Source organism: Thermobia domestica, chromosome 10, assembly GCF_964235325.1.
Source record: "Thermobia domestica chromosome 10, izTheDome1.hap1.1, whole genome shotgun sequence".
Taxonomy (NCBI): domain Eukaryota; kingdom Metazoa; phylum Arthropoda; class Insecta; order Zygentoma; family Lepismatidae; genus Thermobia; species Thermobia domestica.
Window position 1 is genome coordinate 2,114,527 of NC_137463.1, and position 26,375 is coordinate 2,140,901.

Consider the following 26,375-nt stretch of genomic DNA (forward strand, 5'->3'; position numbering starts at 1 on the left):
TGAAATGCATTTGTATCTTTTTAAATGCAATTTGAAATATAACCTTCAAAGACATTTACTCTGGAATCTTTAACAAACAACAGCAAAGAGAAATAAGTTTGGTTAGGCTTAATATTTAAAGATGCTGTCCCAGCAATCATCCGATGTAACTGGAGAAGAACCCTGGAAAAGTGTTTGTCAAAATGGCCGGGTATCCATTCCAAGTCTCCCAAATGACTATCAAGAAAGTTAAATAATTATCTTATAGTAAGAGAATTCCGTTTCACATTGTGAAACTTCTAAACCAGTGGTGGCCAAACTTATGAAGTTTCTCAGCTACCGTACAGTTTTTAAATGCTACTGTGAGCTACCAGGCAAAAGAACTACATTTTTTTAAAAAATCTTACATTGTTTATTTCCTATAAACTTGCAATTCTAGTAAATATGAAATTAAACTCTCCAAGTTAGCAAATGTCTAATATACACACGAAAAACATAATGTTTAGCAAATGTCTAATATATACACGAAAAATATAACGTTTAGCAAATGTCTAATATATACACGAAAAATATAACGTTTAGCAAATGTCTAATATATACACGAAAAACATAACGTTTAGTAAATGTCTAATATACACACGAAAAACATAACGTTTAGCAAAAGTCTAATATACACACGAAAAACATAACGTACACAACCCCACGCGTACACAATCAACCAAGGATCTTATAAAATAGAGGATCTGCCCTTACAACAAACTCTTGAAGTCATACGTCACAGTTTCGCCATCCCTACTCTGCCCACTGCGCCCAATAGGATCGCAATGTTTTGAGTCAACAATCATGGCGGAAACGAAAGTAGCCAATCAGACGATGGTAGAAACGAGAGTAGCCAATCAGATGTGCCGAAGTTCGGTTGCTTTTTTGGCTTCACCGATTTAATAGGATGAAGATACACATGGGCAGATCTTCTATTTATAACATCCTTGCAATCAACTGTGACGAAAGGCTGATAATGGCAGTTGGATTGGAAAAACAAGTAGTTGTCGTACCAGCGTCAGCTTAGTGGAGGAATCAAGGTTAGCCAATCGAAGCGTAACGTGATCTACCGAAAATGCTCCCGCGAACTAATAGCTCGCGATCGAAGGTTTGGCGTTCACTGTTCTACATTGTTAGCTTTGAAAATTGAAACCGGAAGTTGCAACTATATCACTCTTACCATCAATAGAGTGACGAGATGAGAAATGGAACCTGCCTTTATAAGACTGAATCCCTATCGAAAACAGTTTGTTGATCTCTCCTGTAATACAGTTTGGGCCTTTGAGAATTAATATTGAAATCAATAGTTCTAGTATAACTTCCGGCTTCAATAGAGGAATAACAGATTAGATCGATCTATATGTTCGACCAATAAGGGACAATCAAGCTCTAAATAAAAAATATGACAGATTTTGTGACCAGACCCTTTTGAGATTTCCACTTTTTTTAAGGTAAATTTTAGACTTTCAGTCAAGCAGCAATTGCGTCAAGACTATTTATTGTAAGATCATGGTTTATACCTCGTTTTATTCACAATAAAGCATTGTTGCCGACTGTATTAGTCAAATGTCCCTAATATGTTTCTAAGGCAATAAAATTCCCACTCAAAGTGCTAAAAAGGATTTTTTTTTAAAAAAGTGCTCGTTTCCCGCAAATTTTTCCCTTCCGGTACACGACACGGACATGCGAATGGTACCAAAAAACCGTTGCTTCATTCTGAACAAAACGAGTTATAAACCATGATCCTGAGGTAAATAGTCTTGGTGCTAAAATTCATTTACTACTTTTTCCCGACCCATTTTTCCTAATAACTACTAATCTATTATTATTCAATAAGCTTTAGTGTCAAGACTCTTTATCGTAGAAACATAGTTCGTACCTCATTGTGTTCATAATGAAGCAATGCTTCCAACTGTACCATTCAAATTTCCCTATTATGTATCAGAAGTGGAAAATTCCCGCTCAAATCGAGATAAAGAGATTTTTTGTCAGGAAATAATAACTTTTTCGGGAATTTGTTATGCCAGGTACATGCTAGCGTCACATGAGTGGTACAGTTTGAAATGTTGTTTTATTACAAACAACATGAGGTACAAACCATGATCCTACAATGAACAATCTTGACACTAGAGCTTATTGAATAACAATACATTACTAGTTATTACCCAAAAATGGGGAGGGAAATTTAGTAAATATTCTCTAGCACCAAGACTATTTATTCTAGGATTATGGTTTGTACCTAATTTTGATCGTAATGAAGCAGCGTTTCCAATCGTATCACTTTCCTGTCCCTATCATGTACCTGAGGGGAGGAATTCCCGCCCAACATGTATAATGAATTAGCGGGAAATTCAAATTTTCAAAAATTCCCTTTTTCGGAAATTTATCTCCTCAGGTACATGACAGCGCAACCTAGTAATACCGTTGGGAACGTTGCATCATTACGAACAAAATGAGGTACGAACCACGATTCTACGACACATAGGAATGACCCTGTAGCTACTTTAGTAAACACATTGACTAAAAATTTGTAATAGGGAAAAATTCAGATTTTTTTGAAAAATCTATTTACCCTACAATCATGGTTTATACCTTGTTCTGTTTGGAATGATGCTAGGCTTTAAACGGTACCACTCACATGTCCTTATCATTTACCTGTGGGGAGGAATTCCCGAAAAAGGAAAAATCTCCTGAAAAATTCAATTTTCCCACTTTTTGCGGTATATTCCCGCTTCTGGTACATAATAGGGAAATTTGATTGGTACAGTTGGAAACATTCCTTCATTACAACCACAACGAGGTACGGACCATGAACCTAGGATTTTTTAAAGCGATGTGTCAGGATTGTTTTTAAAAAGCTCTAAAATTTACCCTTTTCTTTTTTCCTTCGTTCATGTTTATGATATCACTGCCCCCAGGCATCGCAAGCATGACTGCAAAATGTCCATGAAACGTATTCTTTGATGCTTCCCCGCTTAAATGAATGAAAAAAAAAAAAAAAAAACCGGTGTCAAAAGCTTTACTAGAGATTTATAAAGTAAATTCCGAAGGTCGACGCCATGGTACGATCTGTACCAAAAGTCCCCAAAGGATTAATCCTACCAGCGGCTCGTTACAAAAATAATTTCTATGCGATGGATTTCATGTTAGAAAATAAATGAGCCTCTAGCAACCAATCAGTGTGAACAACATTCTATCAACAATTTTATTTAAAATTTCAATATTTAAACAACAGCATACAAACCAGTCCTAGGTTCGGACTTCTCTTTTAAGCATTTACACATTTTATTAATTCCTCTGGATAACGTAGCTCATAGCTAAGAATACTTTCACCTCATTAGGAAGCGACATTAGAAATATACACACTTACCTTCACTGGAACGAAAAGTTAATGTTGCCAAAATACTGAAAGATAGTGATTCATAATAATTGAGATTCTGTGCACGACAGAAAAACTGTTGGAAACTTTTCTTTTTAAATGATCCCTCCATTAGCCTATCAACTGATTTGATATTATGATTTAAAACTACTGAAAATTTTGGATTTGGATTATTTCTAATTAATTTTTAAGAGGCCTAGTCACTGCGAAAGTAAAATACCACAAATTTTACAGTAATTGTGATGTCTTCAAATAGATAAATGATAATCAAAATGTGGAACAAAAGCGCGCTAGACAATATTATTTTGCATGCGGTACCGTTATCACGAATTACTTAGTAGATTTCATTTGCAGCCATTTATAAACGCGAATAATAATGCCTATTTTTTTAAATAGCCGGAAATCCAAAGTAGATAGATGATAATGGTATCTCATGTAAAATAATATTGTCTAGCGAGCTCTTGTTCCACTTTTCGAGTATTATCTTTTATCTATTTGAAGATACACATAATTACTGTAAAATGAGCGGTATTTTAATTTCGCCGTGATGCGGTCTCTTAAGGGATGTTCATAAAGGAAAATCATAAAGCTGTCTTTACAGTTCCCAACAAGGTGACACAGCAAAATTAATTTCTCGAATTGTATCCTTTCTCTTTCCCGAGAAAGTCGCTCTTTTGAAGCTATGTAGAAACACAACAAAATTATGTAAAAGGCAACTTACCTAATACTTCTTGTGATGCTACCGGAATGGTGGATCCTGATAAACTCGTTGCTGGTGGTGGCGATGTGAAAATAAGACTGTTTCTCGTTTACGAAGAAGGTGTCGGGCACCCAAATATTCTTGATGAACTCTGAACCTACGGACAGTGTTTCGACGCCAGGTCTCTTCCGAAAGGCCAGTCTGGGGTCCGTCCAAAACTGACGGAAGTAGAAGTCCAATGTGAAGTCCTTTCATCGTTGAACAAAGAAAGAAAGAAAATGAAGGAAAACATGTTAAAAGCTTTGAAACAAACAAGACCCGCTCCGCTCCTGTGGTTTTATTATTAATAATGAAAAATATACTGATTAAAAAAACAAAAACAATTTTCTACAATCGAAGAACAACCACAGGTGATGTTTGCTACGCGGGTCATCGGTGTTCGAGAACATTGAATAACATCAGACAGGCACAATAAATACAATTGAACAATGGTCAACAAAGAAAAACGTGATCTAACAATGAAAGCTACAAATTACATATTTGATGGAAAAGAAATGTCACTTCACACACACGCATTGTTTAATAGTCCAAAGGCTTCATGCACGACAGAACGAATGGTGCATCACTAAACGCCACAGATACAACAACAGTGACACAGAGAAGATGGATGCTGTGCAGGCGAAGTACTAGCTATCCATCTGGACTGAGGATTAAACAAAGAAAAGAAGAAATGAAGATGATGAGATGGAAAAACGTTCAAGGGAGAAAAGGGAAGGAAGATAGCAAAGACAAAAGTTAGAAGAAATTACTTGTTATCATTAGCATAATTGTTATTATTATTATTAATAATATGTCTGCTTATATTTCTTAATCTATTAATACAAAGAGTTACTTTTAAATGCTGAACTTTAACTCTACTTTTAAACATCGGTGTTTTATTTACAAGAGCTCAATGAAATTAATTATGGAAATTATGTTTATTTAAGTGCAAAAATTTGAGAATTAAAATGTGCAAGTAATTATTAAATTATATTAACTACATCTTAAGGTGCTCAACTTCATTCCGTGACTGTCTTAGTTTTCAGTTGTCGTAATAATAATATATTGTAATTAAGCAACTGATTCATACTAGCTTTGCACTATTGAATAACTTACATTAAAATACAAATTGCTAAGGAAAGCATCCAGGAGCGTCATTTCAGATTTTGCTTGGGGGAAGGGGGGCAAAACCTCTCGAAATAAGTAAAACTTCGCGTTTTTCACTCATTTACTACTACTCTATTGATAAAATCTATATAAATCTCAAACTCAGGGGAGGCAAATGCCCTTCCCTGCCCCCCTAAATGACGCCCCTGAAAAGCAACGTTTATTATAAAATAATAAATTTGTGGCAGTTTCGCCAACTATCACACATTTATTATTATATAGTAAACGTATATTAGTGTATGCAATTAGCCGTATTAACGTCTCATTATTGATATTTCTATTGCTTCTTGTGATGCGTGTATTTTTCGTAAAATAGTTTTCTAATCGCTCTGTGATCAGACAAAAGAATAATTTAGACATAACTTCGTTCAATATATTCTAATAAAGAGAATAATATAGAAATCTAAATTAGAAATTTTATTGTAAGATATCTTTGTTCTCTATTTACTCTTAAATAGAAAACATGTTATCATTTTAAGATTGTCTTTTTCTTAACACATGCAAACTAAATTTTCTTTACGAAGTATGGGTGTAGACATTCTATAACAATCATTGTAATATCACTGTATCGCTGTATAGATTCATTAATTGTAGATTGATGATGAAACGTAACCTTTATATTATCCAATAAGAAACAAAGATTTCCTTGGAAAATGTTTGAATATCGTATAATGTAAAACGTTTTTTAATGCTCTACTCAACAGAATCAACATATTGTAAGTCTTATAAAAAGTAATTATAATCTTAATTAAAAAATGGGTCAATATATACACATGACAATGCACTAACATCTATTCTCTGTAAACAGAATAGACTGTAATAGACTCTAATATTGGTAAAAAAAAAGTAGTGCATTGTCATGTGTATATATTTGACCCATTTTCTAATTAAGATTATAATTACTTTTTATAACACTTACAATATGTTGACTCTGTTGAGTAGATCATTAAAAAACGTTTTACATTATACGATATTCAAACATTTTCCAAGGAAATGTTTGTTTCTTATTGGATAATATAAAGGTTACATTTCATCATGAATCTACAATTAATGAATCTATATCTTTTCACGAATCTACAATCGAAATCATTGAAGAAGCAAATTTCAATCTTCAATTATAAGTACTTGTTTATAACTTTTTAAAAATTGCTTGTACAGTTTGATTTATTTGCTATATGTTAAAATTAATCCTCCTTCGCGACGGAGATTTTAGTTGTGACAGTCAAGGAATTAGTGAAACTATTCTAAACAAAAACAAGTAGATTCTTTTAAGGCTTAGAAAATTGTTAAAATAGAAATTAGTATTAAGATAATTCACAAACACCTAATGTTTTAAAGAAAGCTATTTAGTGATAATGCATTTTGATTTGATGAAAAGTGAGATATTTCCATTCAGAATTAAGTTTATTGTGAAAACAGAAGTTTTGTTATTAAAAGAGTTTTTGTTGTCATAATGAAAATAGGTGCAATTAAAAACAGCTGACTACTGCGACAGTGGACAAACAATAAATTGATTAATTCTCATTGTTACAGCATGCAGACAATGCAGTCTATCAGGGTGAAGTTTAGGTGGAGGGAGGAGGCGAGAAAGCAACAATGTATGGGAGAAGATCTATTGTTGAGGAAAAAATCATTATTGGTAGAGAGAAACTATAAATACGATTTAATGCGAACGAAATAATATAAAAGTTATGCGTGGATTGGATGATAATGTTCTTGCGTTGATAAATTGTCGTTTATTTTTTATTCTGTTAGACACATGAATATAAATCGAAAATAAGCATATATTTTTCTGTAAGAGTCAAGAGATAATGTGTCAAATATAGAAAAAAACCTTACTCATCTTTCCCCTTCTCCATGCTTAGGAAGGTTATTTTAATTTTTAAGTCAGAATAATGCTTTATTTTAATAAAATTGATTAGACAATTACGTATAGTGAAGCTGTGATAATTGAGACAAAATATTACATGAAAAGCTGTGAAATAAACATGTAATGGCGGTGATGAATTGTGTTACTAAAATGTGAACATTAATATATATCTAAGAGTGCACTGTTGATTTAATATACTTGTTTAGATTTTGCGTGATTAAAATATTCCACAGCTTGTTAGAATGGTGTTTCTGAAACATATAATTAACATAGAACATGAAATGTAAACTACAATATTGAAATTACATTCGATGAATGAAAATAAACTTATTAGGAAAATGGCATCTTCATCGTAAAGCTAGTAGACACTGTAAATAATGAATTTATCATTATAAGAAGCAATAATATTGATAACTATAGTAAATATAAACGAGATATTATTTTTAGGCGATTGATGAATGTATCCTAAGCATGGTTGAAAGAGATTTATCACATATTACAAAACGAAAAACAAAATAAAAATGAAAAATACCAAAAGATAAACGTTATCAATTTTGCATTTTGATTTTTAATACTAAATACTGTTTTCTGCAACCAAAATACAAAACATTCAGCTTAAAAATAGAATCCTCCGTCAAAATGATTTTTACATTATCAATGATTTCTTTTATTCTACAAAAATAATATTTGGAAACAATTAAGTTAATTGCTGATTCGTTTATATTTATTTTGATAAGCAGATTAAATGTATATATATGTTTTGAAATTAAAGTCCAAGTTTTGAACGGAGCATTCTGTTATGCTTTCAATCACCTCAGTGTTTTCATTAATTATCCCTGAACAGTACTTGAAAGGATTCTTTCTGTAGATTAGTAGTAAACTGATACATGACAGAAATTGTTAAAACATTACTTACATTGATAAATTGTCTCAATCTTAACTTTAAGAGTAACTCATTATTAGCTAAAATATTAATGTTCAAATATATTATATTGAAAAGTTTTGAATTATAAAGATATGAAAAATTGGTATTTAAATATCAGAAACAGTATTCACGTAATAACGCTGTAAATATATGACATATGTAATTAATAGTTAAAGTAACCTTGTGGGTCCTGTTTAATTGCTCAGACGAAAAGCAGTCAAACGATGTATGATATTATTCGTGAATTTTTAGAACAAATACAAAAATAACTTTTAACCCTCTGTTTATCAAGAAGAGTATACGTGCACTCCAGTATTGCTTTTTCGTTGTTACTCAAATAATAATATTTATTCAGGGATGTTATTCGTCTATTTTTATTGATTACTTCTACAAAACTTATTTACTAAAAGCAACACTACTCATTAACATATCTTGTAGAAATTCAAAGTTAATTAGAGTAGGCTGTGTATACTTCTCAATTGGTAATGGAAAGACGATTTAAAGCAATATTTTTTCTGAAGTATCACAATGTTTATATTTTTCTGGTGAGTATTAACGTTACGAACAAATTGTCAGCGTACTAAATATATAGTTGTACAGTTGTACTACTCTTATCTGTTTCCTATTTAATTCAACGCAAATTGTATCTTATGTTTCATATATATACGCTTCATTTAAAAAAAATATTTTGTATTATTACATTTAAATATATTCAGTTACTCTGATGGTTTTAGTTCGGTCTGAGGAAAAGTTTGGGATATAAATTATTACTTTTCTAGAAAATCATCACCGTAAAATAACGTAATTATTTTAACTTCATAAACAGAGGATTAAACGCGAAATATATGTCTTAGGTGTTAATATTAAGATTTTTCCAATATTGATTAAATATTTATCATGTGTACAATTTATTATGTCTTGAGGAGGGTGCGTGTACAATTATTCCATAAATCAGTATTTCTCAGATAAGTAACAAATCTCATAAAATGTAATTTGCAATGAGATATTTGAATATTTTCTGGTTTTTCTTCATCTTAATTTAAAGAAGACGCTTGCAAAACTAATTTTCTAAACTTTTATTAGCTAAGTTTAGAGATTTCTTTAAACGCAAGAACGGTGTATCTTCAATATACGCTGAAATGTTGAATATGTTGACATGATAAAACATGAAAAAGATTTAAATAATTACTTGTATTTCAGATATCATTTAGCAGGAAGGAATAAAATTTTTATTTTAAAATTACATACGATTACTTTGAAATTACCTAAATTACAATTTTATAGCCTAAAATAATTAAAATTAGGCATTTTATTTTTACCAGTGAAAAATACAATAACATTTTTTGTTTAATTTTTCATGGCTGTTCAATGTTGTGTTTATTGAAAGATCGTAGCTGCGAGTAATTGATAAGTGAATAAAAAAGTATTGAAGCAAAAAGAGGCAGAAAGAGAGAATGAAAAATGAGAGAGTAGGGCAGAAAATGTTAAAAATAGTGATGAGGGGTGTACTGGAGTCTAATTACGAGCGAATGTATCCTGGAAGCTGTTTTTGCGCACAGCGGGGACGCGAAGTGTGGTTGCCCGTCCACAGGATACCTGGCTACGTTCCAGCGCTATGACTGCAGTGCGGGACGACGACCTAATGTATCTCAGGTAGAGTTCTTTTGTTTCAAACTTATTTCAAAATATATTTATTGTTATTAGGAAATTAATTATCGATGGGTTGAAGAAATGAAAAAGAAATGTTGATTTTTAAACTCATACTATGAAGTTCAAAGGTGACATGTTCTTAATACATATTGTAATGTTATGAATATTAAATCCCTTCTCACGTAGCTATTAAAATATATCAATATAAAATGTTAATAGTGTTATATGAGTGATACATACATTGAATAGCTATTACAAGTAGTATATAGTGAATGAAGTTGAAACAGCCGACCTTTATATTTAATGAATACATTTGCACTTTTCTTGGAAACTTGATACATGTATTGTTGGTAAAAATGAGTTCTATTAAGAAATATGTGCGTCCGAAATAATACAGTTGATTACTATTTTGTAAGTAATGAATAACTTGCTTAAAATAGCTATACGCTTCTTGTAGAATCCTATTACAAGTACCAAAGACAATTACTTATGAAAGAAAACACTCGGTGATGGTACCTCATGATTTAAATGCACACAAAAATATATTCCCTGAAAACGATTACATTTTGCTCATGTGTATGCGTTAGTAAATGAACGCATCCACACGCACATTATAATAAAAACTTCATGCCCACGATCACACACGCGCTCACTCTTTCACACACAAAAACATCAACATAAGACTAGCATAGAAACATAAAAGACTAAAAAAAATAAAACTTTCTAAAAAGTAACTAAAACAAAAGTAAAACGAAACAAACAAATGACAATCACTTGGGTCACACTCAGTCACGTTCTGTGGTGACCTTGATCTCCCGCACAGGAAATGTCCTTTCTTTCTCCTTTTTCTTTCTTTTCCTTTTCTTAAGGATTTTCACTCTTCTTAATTTCTTCTTGTGATTCTTGTGATTTGCAGCAACGAAACAAGTTGGTCAGTGAATTAAAACAAATTAACAACACAGACTTATTTTGAAACACAGCAAATAAAATATAGAAATTATGATTTTGGGGCAAAAAGGTTATTATATAAAAATTTCATTATTGTTCACTATTGTGTTGTTAACTGAAGTGCTGTTTTCAAATAAGTAATATCTATATATACTATTAGTAACAATCATATACACTGTGAATTATGACTATACCTTATCACAATTCTAATTATTTACCCAAGTGCAAACGATTTTTACGGAATGCAGGGTTTTCTCAAACATCTTATGATCTAGAGAATGTTTATCGTAAGTTTCACCCAGGTTCAATTCTACAAAAGTTGCAGACAGAGTTCATCTTGATGTTGCCTTCTAGTTCTTTATTCGTCCCTTTCGATATCATATTAGCCTTTAATTAGTAAGATGGGCAACTGCTTTCATGAACTATAATCAGATTATGAATCTGCAATTATTATCATTACAATCATCTGTTTAATCTTATTGGCAACAATATTTCTAATTTATCAAAAGTTCGCAATAAACGCTTCACATTATTTTGTACGTGCGTTCGTTGTTTATTATCTCGGTGTTGTATCTATTTGCTTCCATTAATACCACTGCCAATGTAGAAATGAAACATTAGCAGAAAGGATGATAATATGTTTGATTAATTTTGTACAGAATACATGTACAATAACTTACAGTGAATATTACATAATTAATAATGAATGTAGAAATCACTTGAACTGTGTATACAACTGAATTCTACCATTGTTGCTAATTTTATATTCAACTCATTAATATCTCAATATTTTTCATTTATTGTGTAATATTTATTAAAAATGAGTGTCTTCCAGATATTCAAGATATTCAAATTATCAGTCGAACTGAACATATACATGTGTATTATTTGTCTTCTAACCGGAATGAACATGTAATATATGAAATTCTATCGCTCAGAAGCTAACTATGTATTTAATGCTTTAAGTAAGTAAATATTACAATGTTAACAAATTTATGTGTTATACAAATACTGTCATTGAGTTACCGAAACTTCTTGTAAAAAATTATATTTTGTCAATTTAGCTTATTGCAAATTGTAAAGTACATTTCATCCATAACTCTGTGTACATTACAAACGTTAGTTCATAAGCAGAGGCAGTGATTTTACTTAGCTGCTGAATTTACTTAGAAATAACTTTCCGCATAATATTTTGAACTGTTTCATATTTGTTGAATAACTTCAAAGTATGTAAGTTAATATTAACATATGGTGACTTATGAGTAGGTTTTATTGCTCAGACTTATACAAACACAAACCAAATATTCTTTTCCGTTTTCGTGTTTCTTATCACCAACAGGGTGGTTGAAGAAATGGTTTGTTTATGTTCTTGAAAACTAAACTCTTAATAAACGTTTGTTTTAGACTTTAGATACAACACCAAAATGTACGAGCATATGACAGAAATGAACAATGTCTTCTTTCCAATGCAATACAGAAGGATGTTATGAAAGTGTTATTTAGAATTTCTCAAAAAGATTGAAAATTTTGTGTTTAAAGATTGTGCGTTTAAAACAAATAATAAAAAACATTAGAAATTACAATTTTAAATTATGCGTTCTTTCATAGCTTAAACTAAGATTCCTTTTTAAAACTACTGTTTAATGCTATGTAGGAATAAATTTGATCACATTCAGACATATTCTTAGATCATCTCGACCTTTTATATTACATAATGTTATCATATTACGTCATACTTGTCTTATTTTATTATTTTATTTTCTCATTTAGTAATCAGGTCTAGGCGAGATTCATGTAACATTAATTTTCTCATAGTATGTACTAGTAGATTAACTCACAATTAATAATTCTACAAATAATTTAAATTTTATCATTCTAAATCTATGTGAGAAAATTTCCACCAATCTTCTATTGTAATGATAGGAAATAATTAAAGAATTACTTGACTACTTATGATTTATCGGTACTCACTAAATGATTGTATGTTAATACATTTTGAAATCCTAGATACAATATAGTTGTTGTTATTACCAAAAGAAAGAATTGTCCTAGTTCGTATGTGATGTCTTAGTGTTATATTATATCTTCAAATTATTATAACATTTTCATTAGTTATAACAATAAATAACACAGTTGTTTAATTTTATGTTGTGTATTTTTAAGTTCCTTGTTTCGAACTTTTTTGTATCTTGTTGAAGGTATCCAATATTCTTCCTCGCTATACCACACATATCGTGATGAAAAAGAATGGTAGATATCTCATAAAAGTTTACTGATTTTGAAATGTTGGGAAGACTTAACAATACTTAATACTACAAAATCTCAACTAAATAACTTTCTCCGCTACGAAAGAGTCGCAGTTTGTAACGATTGCAAAATCGTTACATTTTGGTTCATAGTTTCATTATGGAAATTACTTCTTTTGTTTTCTATTTTTAAAAAAGTAAGAAGTTTACTGTTTTTGCTTTTGAAGAATTACTTTGTTATACGTTGTTGGATTGAAATGAGAGTACTTTCATTGTAAAGAGCATGAAAAAAGCTTTAAAATGATATATATATGTTTATATGTTAGCTTGGTAATTCTTGTAATACGGCAGAGAATCAATTCTGATTTTTTTTTTTTTAAATACACAACCACTTCAGTTAGCGCAGGGGTCTGGAGTGACGTATGTAATGAGTTGGGCGCTGCGCAGTAGCGAGAGTCTTGCTCCTATATATGGCATTCTGATCCGCTGCGCTTCATAACTGTATCGTAGTTTATTGAGCCAACACGGGTTGGACTCAAGTATTAGACTTCATTACTTCGCGCCGAAAATTGTTCTTTTTAAAAAACGTGGTCGAGAGTTCGTTATAGCTGTGCCTCGTTTAAACTTGTGAAGTGTGTCTTAATTAAAACTGTGATTCTAAAACTCAGTGTTAAATTACTAAGAGTTCAGAAATATAAAATTAAATTGTGTCTAAATAAGTTCTGTAAAGTTAAATAAGTTAAAAGTGAAAAAGTTACTTGTGTTTCTAGTGTGTGAAGTAGTGTTAAAAGAAGACGTATCTTGCAAGTGAATGAAATTAATAAGGTCTAAATTTCCTCTTAATAATACTTCCGTAGTTAAACCCTTTTAAAAGCTAAAAACTACGTTAAATTCCTAACGCTGTTTTGTGAGAGACGGAACACGTGTGTTACGTCATCGAGTCTAGTGCGTTTCTTGCTTTCGTTGTGCCACTGAAGGTCGAGTAAGAAATTTAACTGGGTAACTTTAAATGGGGGAAGAAAAATAAAAAGTAAAATCAAGTATTAAAATTCCACTTTTAAATTGCATACTCGCGTAGTAACTAATATGAGAAGGATTTCCTTAACTTATTTTCATTCATTATTAAACTTTGTCGGTTATTAATGGTAATTAAAAATCCTAATTACTTTTGGTTTCGTTCTATTAAATTTTAAAGTCTAAAACGATTTCTAATAACGTGCTTAAAGTTTTGAAGAACTAAAGTAAAATATAAATTGGTATTTCCTGATTTGGAAATAGGTTAACTAATTTACAGTGCTGTTAATGAAAACGTCACTAGTTACCTAATTCATTAATTAACTGCTGTTAAATGCATATATTTCTATTTTAATTCTCTTGGAATTCTCGGCTAGGTGTCAATTGTAAATTTGAAGTAAAATGAATAATTTTGATTAAATTTAGAACATGCTGTCCGACCGAATAAATTTTTATGCTTAATTATTAAATGCTGGAAATATTCGCGTGCACTGCACTGTACTGTATGGAATTGTATTGTAAGGAACAGTCTCTAAACCCAAGAGGATCTGGAGTTGAGAAATGGTAACTACCTCTGCTATACTGTCACTATTATTTCCTGCTGTATTACGGTAAGTGTGAAGTAGTAATGCTAGTTAAAAGTATTGTAGTTAGTTAAATAGTTTCATAGTAGTACAAGCACTGCGTACATTCCTTAACTAAGAATTACTGAGAGAATTAAAGAGATAAATATTTCAAAGGTTAATTTTTAATAATTATACGAGGCTACTTCGAAAGTCACGATATCTTTTTGTTACAGCTAGATTAAATTGATTGACGTGGTTGTTACCTTGCTGTTTATGAATTATAGAATTCAATTTAGCGTTTAATATTTAATGAATTGAGAGTTTTGATTGTGTTATCTTCATTCAAAATCTAATTACTGTAAATGATCTCTGCCTTGAAAAAATTAACTGTAGTTGTTAGAGTAAAGGTTTTTCAATTAAAATATTGAACACCTCCTTCGAAAATAAGAACCTATTAAGAATTTGTTTAATTGTTATAACTGCTCTGAAGGATCTGAATTGCATTAAATATTTTAAATCAACACTTCTGGAATTTCATTAAATAAAATCTGTAATTCTAATCACCCACCTTCACTCAGTTTAGGTTTTAAGATTGTGTGCTGGTGTGAATGGTACTTAGTAGTAATTTATTTGCTATAATAATAATTTTTTTACAGGATTTGTCCAATCAGGTGTGGTTAAGTCACTCGGGGTCACATTTAGTTTCCTTTTTAACTATTAAGGCTAATAGATACAGGAAACATTCTGACCGCGATACCGAGAATTGTGACAAAAAAGATAAACTACGATACAGTTATATATTTTTGGTTTCGGTGATTCATAAATTAGTCTGTAGATTAAGCCTATTGTAAGATCAACGACCAGAGTAAATAGAATTACAGTAATTGTTAATAATTTCATGATTGAAGTTAAATTCCGGATTTACTAGAGTTGATTAAAGGTTAATTTGTGTAGGATATTTCATTGTGGGTGTCATTATCGGAATTTTGATTGGGGGATAGGATTTTTAGGTCCTAAATTAATATTAATCTCCGCGTTTGCCTTTTTGAAGTTATTGTTGGTTAAACACAGTTCAGTTGATGATTGCATTTATATTTTTGCTAAAAATTTGGTTTGCTTATATAGAGTTTGAAAATTTCAGAGAAATTACTTGGAATTTATTAAAAATTATCAGAGTTAGATCCTTTGAGAAACAGTTTGAAGTTTCATAGCTCCATTATTAATAAACACGAGTGACTTGCAACTACACAATCTGTCAGCTGTGGATGCTTTCTATTTACAATTGTTGTTCAATAAAGTGAAATTTAATAAAAATTTTGTCAACCTTTATTTGTATTGGCTTGCGTGCTAGAGATTGAATGAATGAGTTTCATTGTAGAAGTAGTTGTAGTGTAGCTAAATTGGAGTATTTATATATTGTCATAATTGAATTTATTTTTGTGTTACTACTTCCTTATTTAATTTGTATTGTGTGTTTAATTTACATTTTGTTTATTTATTGTGGTTTAAACATGGAATTTGACAATCGGTCTGATGTTTCAAATGCTAATTCAGTTAACATTGAAGATCCTATGATAGAAGTAGTTGAGGTTGCTGACATGTCGACTCAGTTTTTACAGGAGAATATTGTAGCGCCACCTAGGTTCGAAAATGATATTGTTTACCAACTAAGCGATGAATTGGATAAACTGAAAATAGAAAATGGGGGTAATAGTAAAGGCGCAAACAGGTGCTTTGCAGGATTAGGTGCTTCTAGTAAATTACCGCAAAATTCTGAACCTTTTAGTCGAGTTGTCGATTCTCATCGCTATGCGAATAGAAATTTTACAGTACAACCTAACTTTATTGATAAATATCTTAGTCATAGAAGCGAACAGGCGGTAAGGTTTGAGCCTGGTAGGTCGTTTGAAGTTAATCATCAAGAACCATTTGATGAAGGTCATAATTTAGATAATCCTAATATACCAGTGGCGTTTAGTGGTTTAGGAGTAAATGATTATTGTCACATGCCAGATCAGAATCAACATTTAAATAAGAAGGAAATAAAATTTGATAATTTAAATCAAGAAAGTCAGGGAAATGATAGAAAATTTTTTGTTCCGCCTCCTCCCTTGTATTATAAGGGTGCTATCCCTAAGGTAAGAGACGTTAGGTCTCAAATGAAGTCTAGTGGTCACAATATTTGTAAAAACGACTTTGAAATAGAAACCGAAGTAAAACAAAGGGTACTTAACCAACAAAATTCAGGGAACCTTGAACAACCGCCTCAGTATGTAGATAGAGTGGGAGCTCAAGTGTTTGATGGTATTCCTAATACGTATAGACATAGTCACGAATCAGTAAGGTCTCGATATTGTGAACCTCCTAGAGCCTTTATGCCTTTAAACACATACAGTATTCCTGAGAGATTTCCGGTAGTAACAAATTGTGGGGATAATTGGAAATCTTTTGATCCTTTAATTGATAAGTATGTTTTCAATAAGATTAGTGTTCTTATTGACACTAAACTTAGTTCTTTGAAAAAGATTGATGGTAATGATAGTTTTCAAGTATTTGAATTGATGTTTATTTTAAACGATCTTGTTTTAAATTACAATTTCCCTTTAAGAATGATTTTGTATGCAGTTTCTGTTAAAACTTCAGGGTTGTTGTATACAGAAATAATGAATAGTCTTACATTAAATAAAACTTGGCCCGAATTAAGGATGACTTTGTTGAATAAATTTATTTCTTTAAATGTTAGGGGATATTTAATAGGAGTTAAAGTATATAGGCCAATGAAACCTAGTGAACATGTGATGCAATTTATAGATGACGTGTATAATTCAGCCAAGGTCTTAAATGTAGGGTCAAGCGAGTTTGAAATCTTGGAAATTATCATTCATGGTTTGAATCCTGTGTATAGGTATAAATGTTTTTCAGATAGGATTCCACGAAACCTTACTGAAATGAAAAATATAATTGAGCAATTTGATTTGTACAAAAGATCAAAAAGGGAATACTTAGAAATTAATTCATCTAAAAACAGAAACTTAAAAACTTGTTTTGTTGCAAATGAAGATCAGGAGGTAAGGGTGGCCAGTAGTGGTCCATCAGCTGAGAATACTTATAAAGGCAATAGATTTAAGCTTAATTATCCTAATGGAGGGAATAGGTTTAAGGATACCATGAATTATAGATCTAATAATAATTCTAAAAAAGTTTCTGAAAATAATTTTTCAAATAATGTCAATAAGAAAAACTTTGAATCTGAACAGGGTATAACATGTGTAAGTGGTAATAATGTGAGGTTGTACTCAGGTAAGTCAAACCAACTCAGTCCCAACACAGGAAGTCCTGGGAAATCCATAAATGACAAAAAGTGTGTAAATGCTTCTCCTACGTACAGAGTGCCTTCTAGTGGAGATAATTGTTCTGCAACCTTTGTGATTGGGTCCATTAGTGATAAGAGACTTCCTCTTTGTATTGACAGCGGAAGTTCTGTAAATCTAGCATCGTCGTCTCTAATTAATCAAATTAGTCATCTGATTAAGAGGCAACGAATGATTCCGTCGATGAAAATGAACTCTATGATGTGTTCTAATGTGACAGAACCTAGAGAAGTCACTGTGGACTTAAACTTAGGTGGATTCAGATTTGAAGTGGACTTCGTAGTGATAGCTTCATTACCCTGTGATGCGATCTTGGGTACTCCGTTTTTGCGTTCAACTGGTGCCATGCTTGACGTACTTGGAAATAAACTTTATTTTCGAAACCAAAGAAGATACATTCCTCTGAGATCAATGGAGACTTTAAAGAATTTCTTTGAAGTAGATGGCATCAATGGTTCGAGCGGCTTGAAGGATGAGGGTCTGAAGCCTGTTTGTATTTATCTACATGGCTTCCGTCGTCGTAACAACTTCATCCCTTCCGTTCCTTCAGTGGTGCCTGGTGCTAGGGAGATTGGAATCCAGTGTGAACCAGTTCCTAATTTGGACTATCCGGAACCTGAAGATACAATAGTTAACACTTTTCCAACATCAGTTTCTGGTCTTGTGGATCAACTTGGATGTGTTAATGGACTTCGTGATCATACTAGAAAGAACCAAATAGCTAAAATCGTCTTAGCAACTGGTGAAGTGTACGCCGACAAGGATGGAGTGTTAGAACTGGTAGATTCAGGTGAAACCAAGAATACTAACGAATGGAGTGAATCCTTTGAAGAAGAATTTAGTGAAAGATTTAAGAAGTTAAAACAACAACTTGGACTGGAATCTTCGAGTGACATAATAGTTTGTGAGAAACCACCACTTGAAGAAACTGAAATTAACTTGGATAACAAAGAACTTCATGAACCTGAGGATGAATCTCCTATTGGTAGTTCTTCGGAAGATGATAGTGATTATTGGATTGATCCAGATATAGAGTCATTTGTGCGATCTCTCAAACAGGATTTTCCTGATGTTGTGAGTGAGAAGGTGGGCTGCCTCAAAGATTTTAAATGTAAATTGTACCTTCGGGAACAAAAATATTTTCGAGAAAAACCTTTTCCCATACCCAGGGAAAAGAGACAGATTTTTGAGAATGTTATTAAAGAATTAGTTGAACAAGATGTGTTAGTTGAAACAGATCATTCAAATTTTGGTAGCACATGTTTCATTGTGAAAAACCGAGATGGTTCATATCGATTAGTTGCCAACTTTGTAAAATTGAATAGTATGTTGTCAGATTATGTTTTTCCGACACCTCACATGGAAGAATGTTTAAGTAACCTATCTGGGTGCCCCTATATATCATTGTGTGACCTAAAGAAGGCTTATTTTCAGCTGGAGCTTGATGAAGCGAGTCGAGATTTAACTACGATAGTCACTCCGATTGGTACCTTCCAATATAAGAAGCTCCCAGCTGGAATTAAGGTTGGAAGTAGTGTTTTATCTAAATGTATGAAAGATGTACTTGGTGACCTTGAACCGTATGGTGTTCATGTATACTTTGATGATATTTTAATCGCTAATAGGGATAAGGAGTCACATAAAAAGGCGATTAGAATGGTGTTAAATAGGTTTAGAGAATATGGTTTGACTATATCTCCTGATAAGAGTTTTTTCTTTAAAAAACGGATTAAATATTTAGGTTTTATAGTCGATGGGGATAATATCACCATGGATCCTAAACGAGTTGAGTCTATTCTTAGTCTTCCACCTCCTAAGACCAGAAAGGCTGTGCAGCGATTCTGTGGAGTAGTTAATTTTTATTCAAGGTTTATACCAGGATTTCAAGAAATTATAGGTCCTATATCTGAGTTAAGATCTATTAAGAAGAAGTTTGAGTGGGGGGAAGCCCAAAATAACGCCTTTTTAGAAATAAAAAGAATTTTCTCAGAAGAGCTTATTCTAAAAACACCTGATCTTTCAAAGAGGTTTGTAGTACACGTCGATGGGTCCTCGCGAGGCTTAGGAGGCGTGATTTCACAGAAAAATGATAAAGGTGACTTAATTCCTGTGGGTTTCTTTTCGAAGAAACTAAGTGAGGCAGACCGGCATAGATCAATCTACGAGATTGAATTTTTAAGCCTAGTTAAAACCATAGTAAGATTCAAACATTTTTTGTTTAATGAGTTTGATTTGTATACTGATAACAAGGCCCTAAGTTGGATAATTAATAACTCTAAAAGACTTCTAAAGTACGGTTCACTTATAGAACAACTTTCTCAGTTCTCATTTAAAATCCACCATTTGAAAACGAATGAGAATAAAGTAGCAGATTTCCTTTCTAGGCAGTATGACATGTTTAATTTTGACCATAGTGTTAAAGTCAAAGAAAGTAATGATAAAACATATTTAGTATTGACAAATCTTTGGAAATTACCTTTTCTAAGTGAACCATTGATTGAATTACAACGTAAAGATCCTGAAATAAATGAGTTAATCGTTAAGGTAGAAGGTGGTGAGAATAGTAATGAGTATCAAATCAAACATGGGTTTTTGTTAAAAAAGACTAGGGCAAAGAACAATGAGTGGAAAATCGTTGTTCCAAAAGATCTTAGAAAAAGTCTGGTCGAATACTACCATTTAGAATATCTTACAGGTGGTCATTCTGGAATATATAAAACCTTACGTAAAATTATGAAGAGATTTACATTTGATGGTTTAGTAGAGTACGTAAAGGAATTTGTTAGGTCTTGTCCAGAATGTCAAAAGGCTAAGCCCTTAAATACTAAGAAATATGGTACATTAGGGTCTCATGTAAATAACAGAATAAATTCAAACTGGATGATTGATACTGTAGGGCCTCTACCTTCTTCTGAAGGGTATACTTATCTTCTAATAGCAGTAGATAATTGTTCTAGATATTGTATGCTTGAAAAACTAAGGAGATTATCTTCTAAAATAATTTGTGACAAATTGTATGATTTGTTCTCCCGTTACGGTTTTGTAGAATCAATATCTAGTGATAACGCCTCAGTATTTACATCTGAGTATTTTCAGGGATTTATGTATAGTTTGGGTATTAAGCATATAAAACTGAGCCCTTACCATCCGGAGGCAAATATTGCTGAAAGGTTCATAAAAACTCTGAAATACTCTTTGAAATCTTACTTTGCTGAAAGACAAAACAAATGGAGTAAGGTTATTCGTGAGCTTTAGTTTAATCTTAATTTGTGTGAGCACGAAGGACTAAAGGCTGTACCTTCAGAATTATTTTTTGGTAGAGAGTTAAATAGTCCATTAGAGATCAAATGGAAGGTTATGGATGCTGATCTTAAAGGTCTGAATAGTCAAGATCTTTGGAAAAATGCAATGGATAACATGGTAAAATCTTGGGAAAAACGTCGTAAACTATTTGAAGGTAAACGAAAGGATGTAAATTTGGTAGTAGATGACCTTGTGTTAGTTAAAAACCACGAAAAATCATCTCTGAAAGATAAAGTTACTAAGAGTTTAACGTATCATTGGATTGGTCCATTCAAAATTGTGAAATTCTTAACTTATAACTCCGTGTTATTAGAAGATGTAAACAATGCTAATAATACTAAAAGAGCTCATGTAAGTGATATTAAAAATACTTTGTGAGAAGGAATGGAGCAAAAACCAACTGAACAGATGAAAATGAGAATCCTACACATGTAGTTATACTAGAAGAAATTAAACTTTCATTAGTTATGTAAGGTTAGGTTAAGAAAAATTTAGATTTAAGTTAGGTTTAGAAGTAGGTTAAGGTAGGAATTAAGATGTCATGTAAAATTAAGATATGATCATAATCGTTTCACGTTCATTTTTTTTTCATGTTCATTAAAACTTTCATTTGTAAATCATGCATTAGGGTAGATTTATATCATTTATAGTGTTAATAATTGAAATGTATAACATCTGATATATAATAATCTACATGTGAAAGGGAAAAACTTGAAGATCCTGTTCTCAATTTGAAATTAAATCCTTTGTTACTTTTCAGAGCTGACATCTAGATATTGCCTGAATTTAACGTTTCTATTTATATTTGTAGATTGCCTTTTGTTTTACTTGCATTGATGTATTTTTATGGAGACATGTCAAGATGGTCAACGCATCCTGTAGAATGGTATATGGTCTCGAATGGAACCTAAACTGTAAACTTGGAAATTTTGAAATCTCTTATCTGGCTGGCTGTTCTTAAACCCAGACGTGGAGAATTGGTCTACATTTGAGTGGAATGTGGCATCAAACTGGAATGGAAATTCTACAGAAATGACAAAAATTCCGAATGGACATTTTGAGAAATATCGTTAAAGGAATGATAAACTGGAAGTTTAAACGAAAATTGTATATTGTATATTGTATATAAAATTTTGTTCTACCTTAAAATTTTATATTTAACAAGGAGGTGGTGTTTGTAACGATTGCAAAATCGTTACATTTTGGTTCATAGTTTCATTATGGAAATTACTTCTTTTGTTTTCTATTTTTAAAAAAGTAAGAAGTTTACTGTTTTTGCTTTTGAAGAATTACTTTGTTATACGTTGTTGGATTGAAATGAGAGTACTTTCATTGTAAAGAGCATGAAAAAAGCTTTAAAATGATATATATATGTTTATATGTTAGCTTGGTAATTCTTGTAATACGGCAGAGAATCAATTCTGATTTTTTTTTTTTTAAATACACAACCACTTCAGTTAGCGCAGGGGTCTGGAGTGACGTATGTAATGAGTTGGGCGCTGCGCAGTAGCGAGAGTCTTGCTCCTATATATGGCATTCTGATCCGCTGCGCTTCATAACTGTATCGTAGTTTATTGAGCCAACACGGGTTGGACTCAAGTATTAGACTTCATTACTTCGCGCCGAAAATTGTTCTTTTTAAAAAACGTGGTCGAGAGTTCGTTATAGCTGTGCCTCGTTTAAACTTGTGAAGTGTGTCTTAATTAAAACTGTGATTCTAAAACTCAGTGTTAAATTACTAAGAGTTCAGAAATATAAAATTAAATTGTGTCTAAATAAGTTCTGTAAAGTTAAATAAGTTAAAAGTGAAAAAGTTACTTGTGTTTCTAGTGTGTGAAGTAGTGTTAAAAGAAGACGTATCTTGCAAGTGAATGAAATTAATAAGGTCTAAATTTCCTCTTAATAATACTTCCGTAGTTAAACCCTTTTAAAAGCTAAAAACTACGTTAAATTCCTAACGCTGTTTTGTGAGAGACGGAACACGTGTGTTACGTCATCGAGTCTAGTGCGTTTCTTGCTTTCGTTGTGCCACTGAAGGTCGAGTAAGAAATTTAACTGGGTAACTTTAAATGGGGGAAGAAAAATAAAAAGTAAAATCAAGTATTAAAATTCCACTTTTAAATTGCATACTCGCGTAGTAACTAATATGAGAAGGATTTCCTTAACTTATTTTCATTCATTATTAAACTTTGTCGGTTATTAATGGTAATTAAAAATCCTAATTACTTTTGGTTTCGTTCTATTAAATTTTAAAGTCTAAAACGATTTCTAATAACGTGCTTAAAGTTTTGAAGAACTAAAGTAAAATATAAATTGGTATTTCCTGATTTGGAAATAGGTTAACTAATTTACAGTGCTGTTAATGAAAACGTCACTAGTTACCTAATTCATTAATTAACTGCTGTTAAATGCATATATTTCTATTTTAATTCTCTTGGAATTCTCGGCTAGGTGTCAATTGTAAATTTGAAGTAAAATGAATAATTTTGATTAAATTTAGAACATGCTGTCCGACCGAATAAATTTTTATGCTTAATTATTAAATGCTGGAAATATTCGCGTGCACTGCACTGTACTGTATGGAATTGTATTGTAAGGAACAGTCTCTAAACCCAAGAGGATCTGGAGTTGAGAAATGGTAACTACCTCTGCTATACTGTCACTATTATTTCCTGCTGTATTACGGTAAGTGTGAAGTAGTAATGCTAGTTAAAAGTATTGTAGTTAGTTAAATAGTTTCATAGTAGTACAAGCACTGCGTACATTCCTTAACTAAGAATTACTGAGAGAATTAAAGAGATAAATATTTCAAAGGTTAATTTTTAATAATTATACGAGGCTACTTCGAAAGTCACGATATCTTTTTGTTACAGCTAGATTAAATTGATTGACGTGGTTGTTACCTTGCTGTTTATGAATTATAGAATTCAATTTAGCGTTTAATATTTAATGAATTGAGAGTTTTGATTGTGTTATCTTCATTCAAAATCTAATTACTGTAAATGATCTCTGCCTTGAAAAAATTAACTGTAGTTGTTAGAGTAAAGGTTTTTCAATTAAAATATTGAACACCTCCTTCGAAAATAAGAACCTATTAAGAATTTGTTTAATTGTTATAACTGCTCTGAAGGATCTGAATTGCATTAAATATTTTAAATCAACACTTCTGGAATTTCATTAAATAAAATCTGTAATTCTAATCACCCACCTTCACTCAGTTTAGGTTTTAAGATTGTGTGCTGGTGTGAATGGTACTTAGTAGTAATTTATTTGCTATAATAATAATTTTTTTACAGGATTTGTCCAATCAGGTGTGGTTAAGTCACTCGGGGTCACATTTAGTTTCCTTTTTAACTATTAAGGCTAATAGATACAGGAAACATTCTGACCGCGATACCGAGAATTGTGACAAGTTCCATATACGAAGATTGTTCATTAGTGTCATACTAAAATGTCTTTCGAAAGCAATATTTCATAAAACAAGCACTTCAGTTGATTGTTGAAACTCAAGTGACTGCAGACATAAAACTTAAGAACCACAAGGAGAAGATTAAGAAGGCGGCTTTAGAGTTTTTCAGCCTGTGCAGCACCTTCATGCATAATCCCAAGGAACGTTCTAGGGTTCCCGTCTTTTTTCAATTTCGCGTCCAAGAAAAAGAGAAGGATAGAAGCTGTTGGGGAATGAAAAAGAAATAAAAATGTCATCAGAGTTGAATTCTTGTTGGGTCCAAGAGACCGAGGTCATGTGACCCGGGTTGACTGGTCCCTTTTGTTTCTGAATGTTGTTGAAGGAAACGCCCTCGAGGGTAGCAAGAAGAGATTCAGTACATTTCCTTCCATGTAGTTGTTTAATAATTTTGTTAAAAAACATGTATATAATAACATACATAAGAAGAAGAGAAACAGACAGAGAGAGAAGATAGAGAAAGAGCGTTGTAATCTGTTTGGGACATGAGTGGTGTCATTCACCATTTTCATCTGTCCTCAGAACAAAAGCAAGAACCTCCGTTTCGAAGGAGAATAGGAAACAAGGATAGGATGAGGTCCTTTTTGTGTGAAAATGTGGTGGGAGAGATGTTTTCTTAAATAGTCTTTTTTGACAGCCAAAACACCTGATCACGGTGGGAATTGGATATACTCATGTACCATCAGAACTTCGGAAACAGAGCTGATACTGAGGACGTACATTGTGACGCCGACTTCCACTGGAGGACCTGCAACGATAGAGCGGATTAAAGGAGTGGGGGAATTTTCCAACAAAAGCATTATTTTTTCTCTCTTTTCTTAAACAATCTGATTGTCTTTTCTTTGCCCCAAGGTCACCATGCACGCGATTACGCCGTGGCACTACAGACTACGTAAAAATAATATAGTGATTACCTGCGATGAGCGACTTCTTCTAGATGCAAGGTGGCTTCTCTATAATCTCATTCAATTGCTTTCTTTTTTAATTGACCAGACCAATTTTAAGGCTAATTACTAAAGGCAACATGAAAAAAAATGACAATTGTGACTAAAGGAGCATAAAAAAGGTAAGATTCAGAGACTAGTTTTGAATTATTTTTGATAATTTTTTAAATAAAAGAAATTATTTTTGCTTCATCATTCTAAAGTTATGATCATGAAATGATTTTGTCATACATTTATATTCAATAAAATTATTAGTTAGATAACTTAATTACTCTGATACATATTTCTTAAGTAATTAGCTATTTGTCATTATTATTATTATTATTATTATTATTATTATTATTATTATTATTATTAATTTGTGTTTAACGAAAATTAAGAATCAAGAAATACAAACAGAGAATAATATTTATATTATCCTACCACCTCTTGAATTAGTATTAATAAAGTCGTATTGTTTAATAATTTTATATTTAACTTAATATTAAAAAGTATATTCCAACTGCAAATAGTTTGTATAAATTCCCCTTTCATAAAAAATTAAATATTAATGTTGAAAAAACATTTTAAAATGATCATTGAACTCAAACTGAATTAATTTTTAATTGATTGATTATTTTCAGCCGTTCGTTTTTTCCCCAAGACGGAAGATGGAAGAATGCATACTGTTTCAAGTAGGTTCCAAATCTGTACTCCGTTGTTCTCAGAGTTTTGTCCACAGGCGTAACTAGAGGTGATCAGGAGACCAGTTTCCCCTTGAACACTTTTG

At 31.8% G+C, this 26,375-nt stretch overlaps 1 protein-coding gene across 9 annotated transcripts in view; it reads right to left on the minus strand.

Annotated features, from left to right (window-relative positions):
- Rdl (Resistant to dieldrin) overlaps positions 1 to 26,375 on the minus strand; it is a 555,185-nt gene that overhangs the window by 110,275 nt on the left and 418,535 nt on the right. For 5 of the 9 annotated variants that reach the window (XM_081727619.1, XM_081727614.1, XM_081727620.1 and 2 more), the window contains exons 3-4: positions 25,343 to 25,410; positions 4,119 to 4,345 (exon numbers count right to left, since the gene is read on the minus strand). In XM_081727619.1, the coding sequence (XP_081583745.1) occupies positions 4,119 to 4,345; positions 25,343 to 25,410 (295 nt within the window). The remainder of the gene's footprint in view (positions 1 to 4,118; positions 4,346 to 25,342; positions 25,411 to 26,375) is intronic. The other 4 variants (XM_081727617.1, XM_081727613.1, XM_081727621.1 and 1 more) reach the window with 1 other exon arrangement.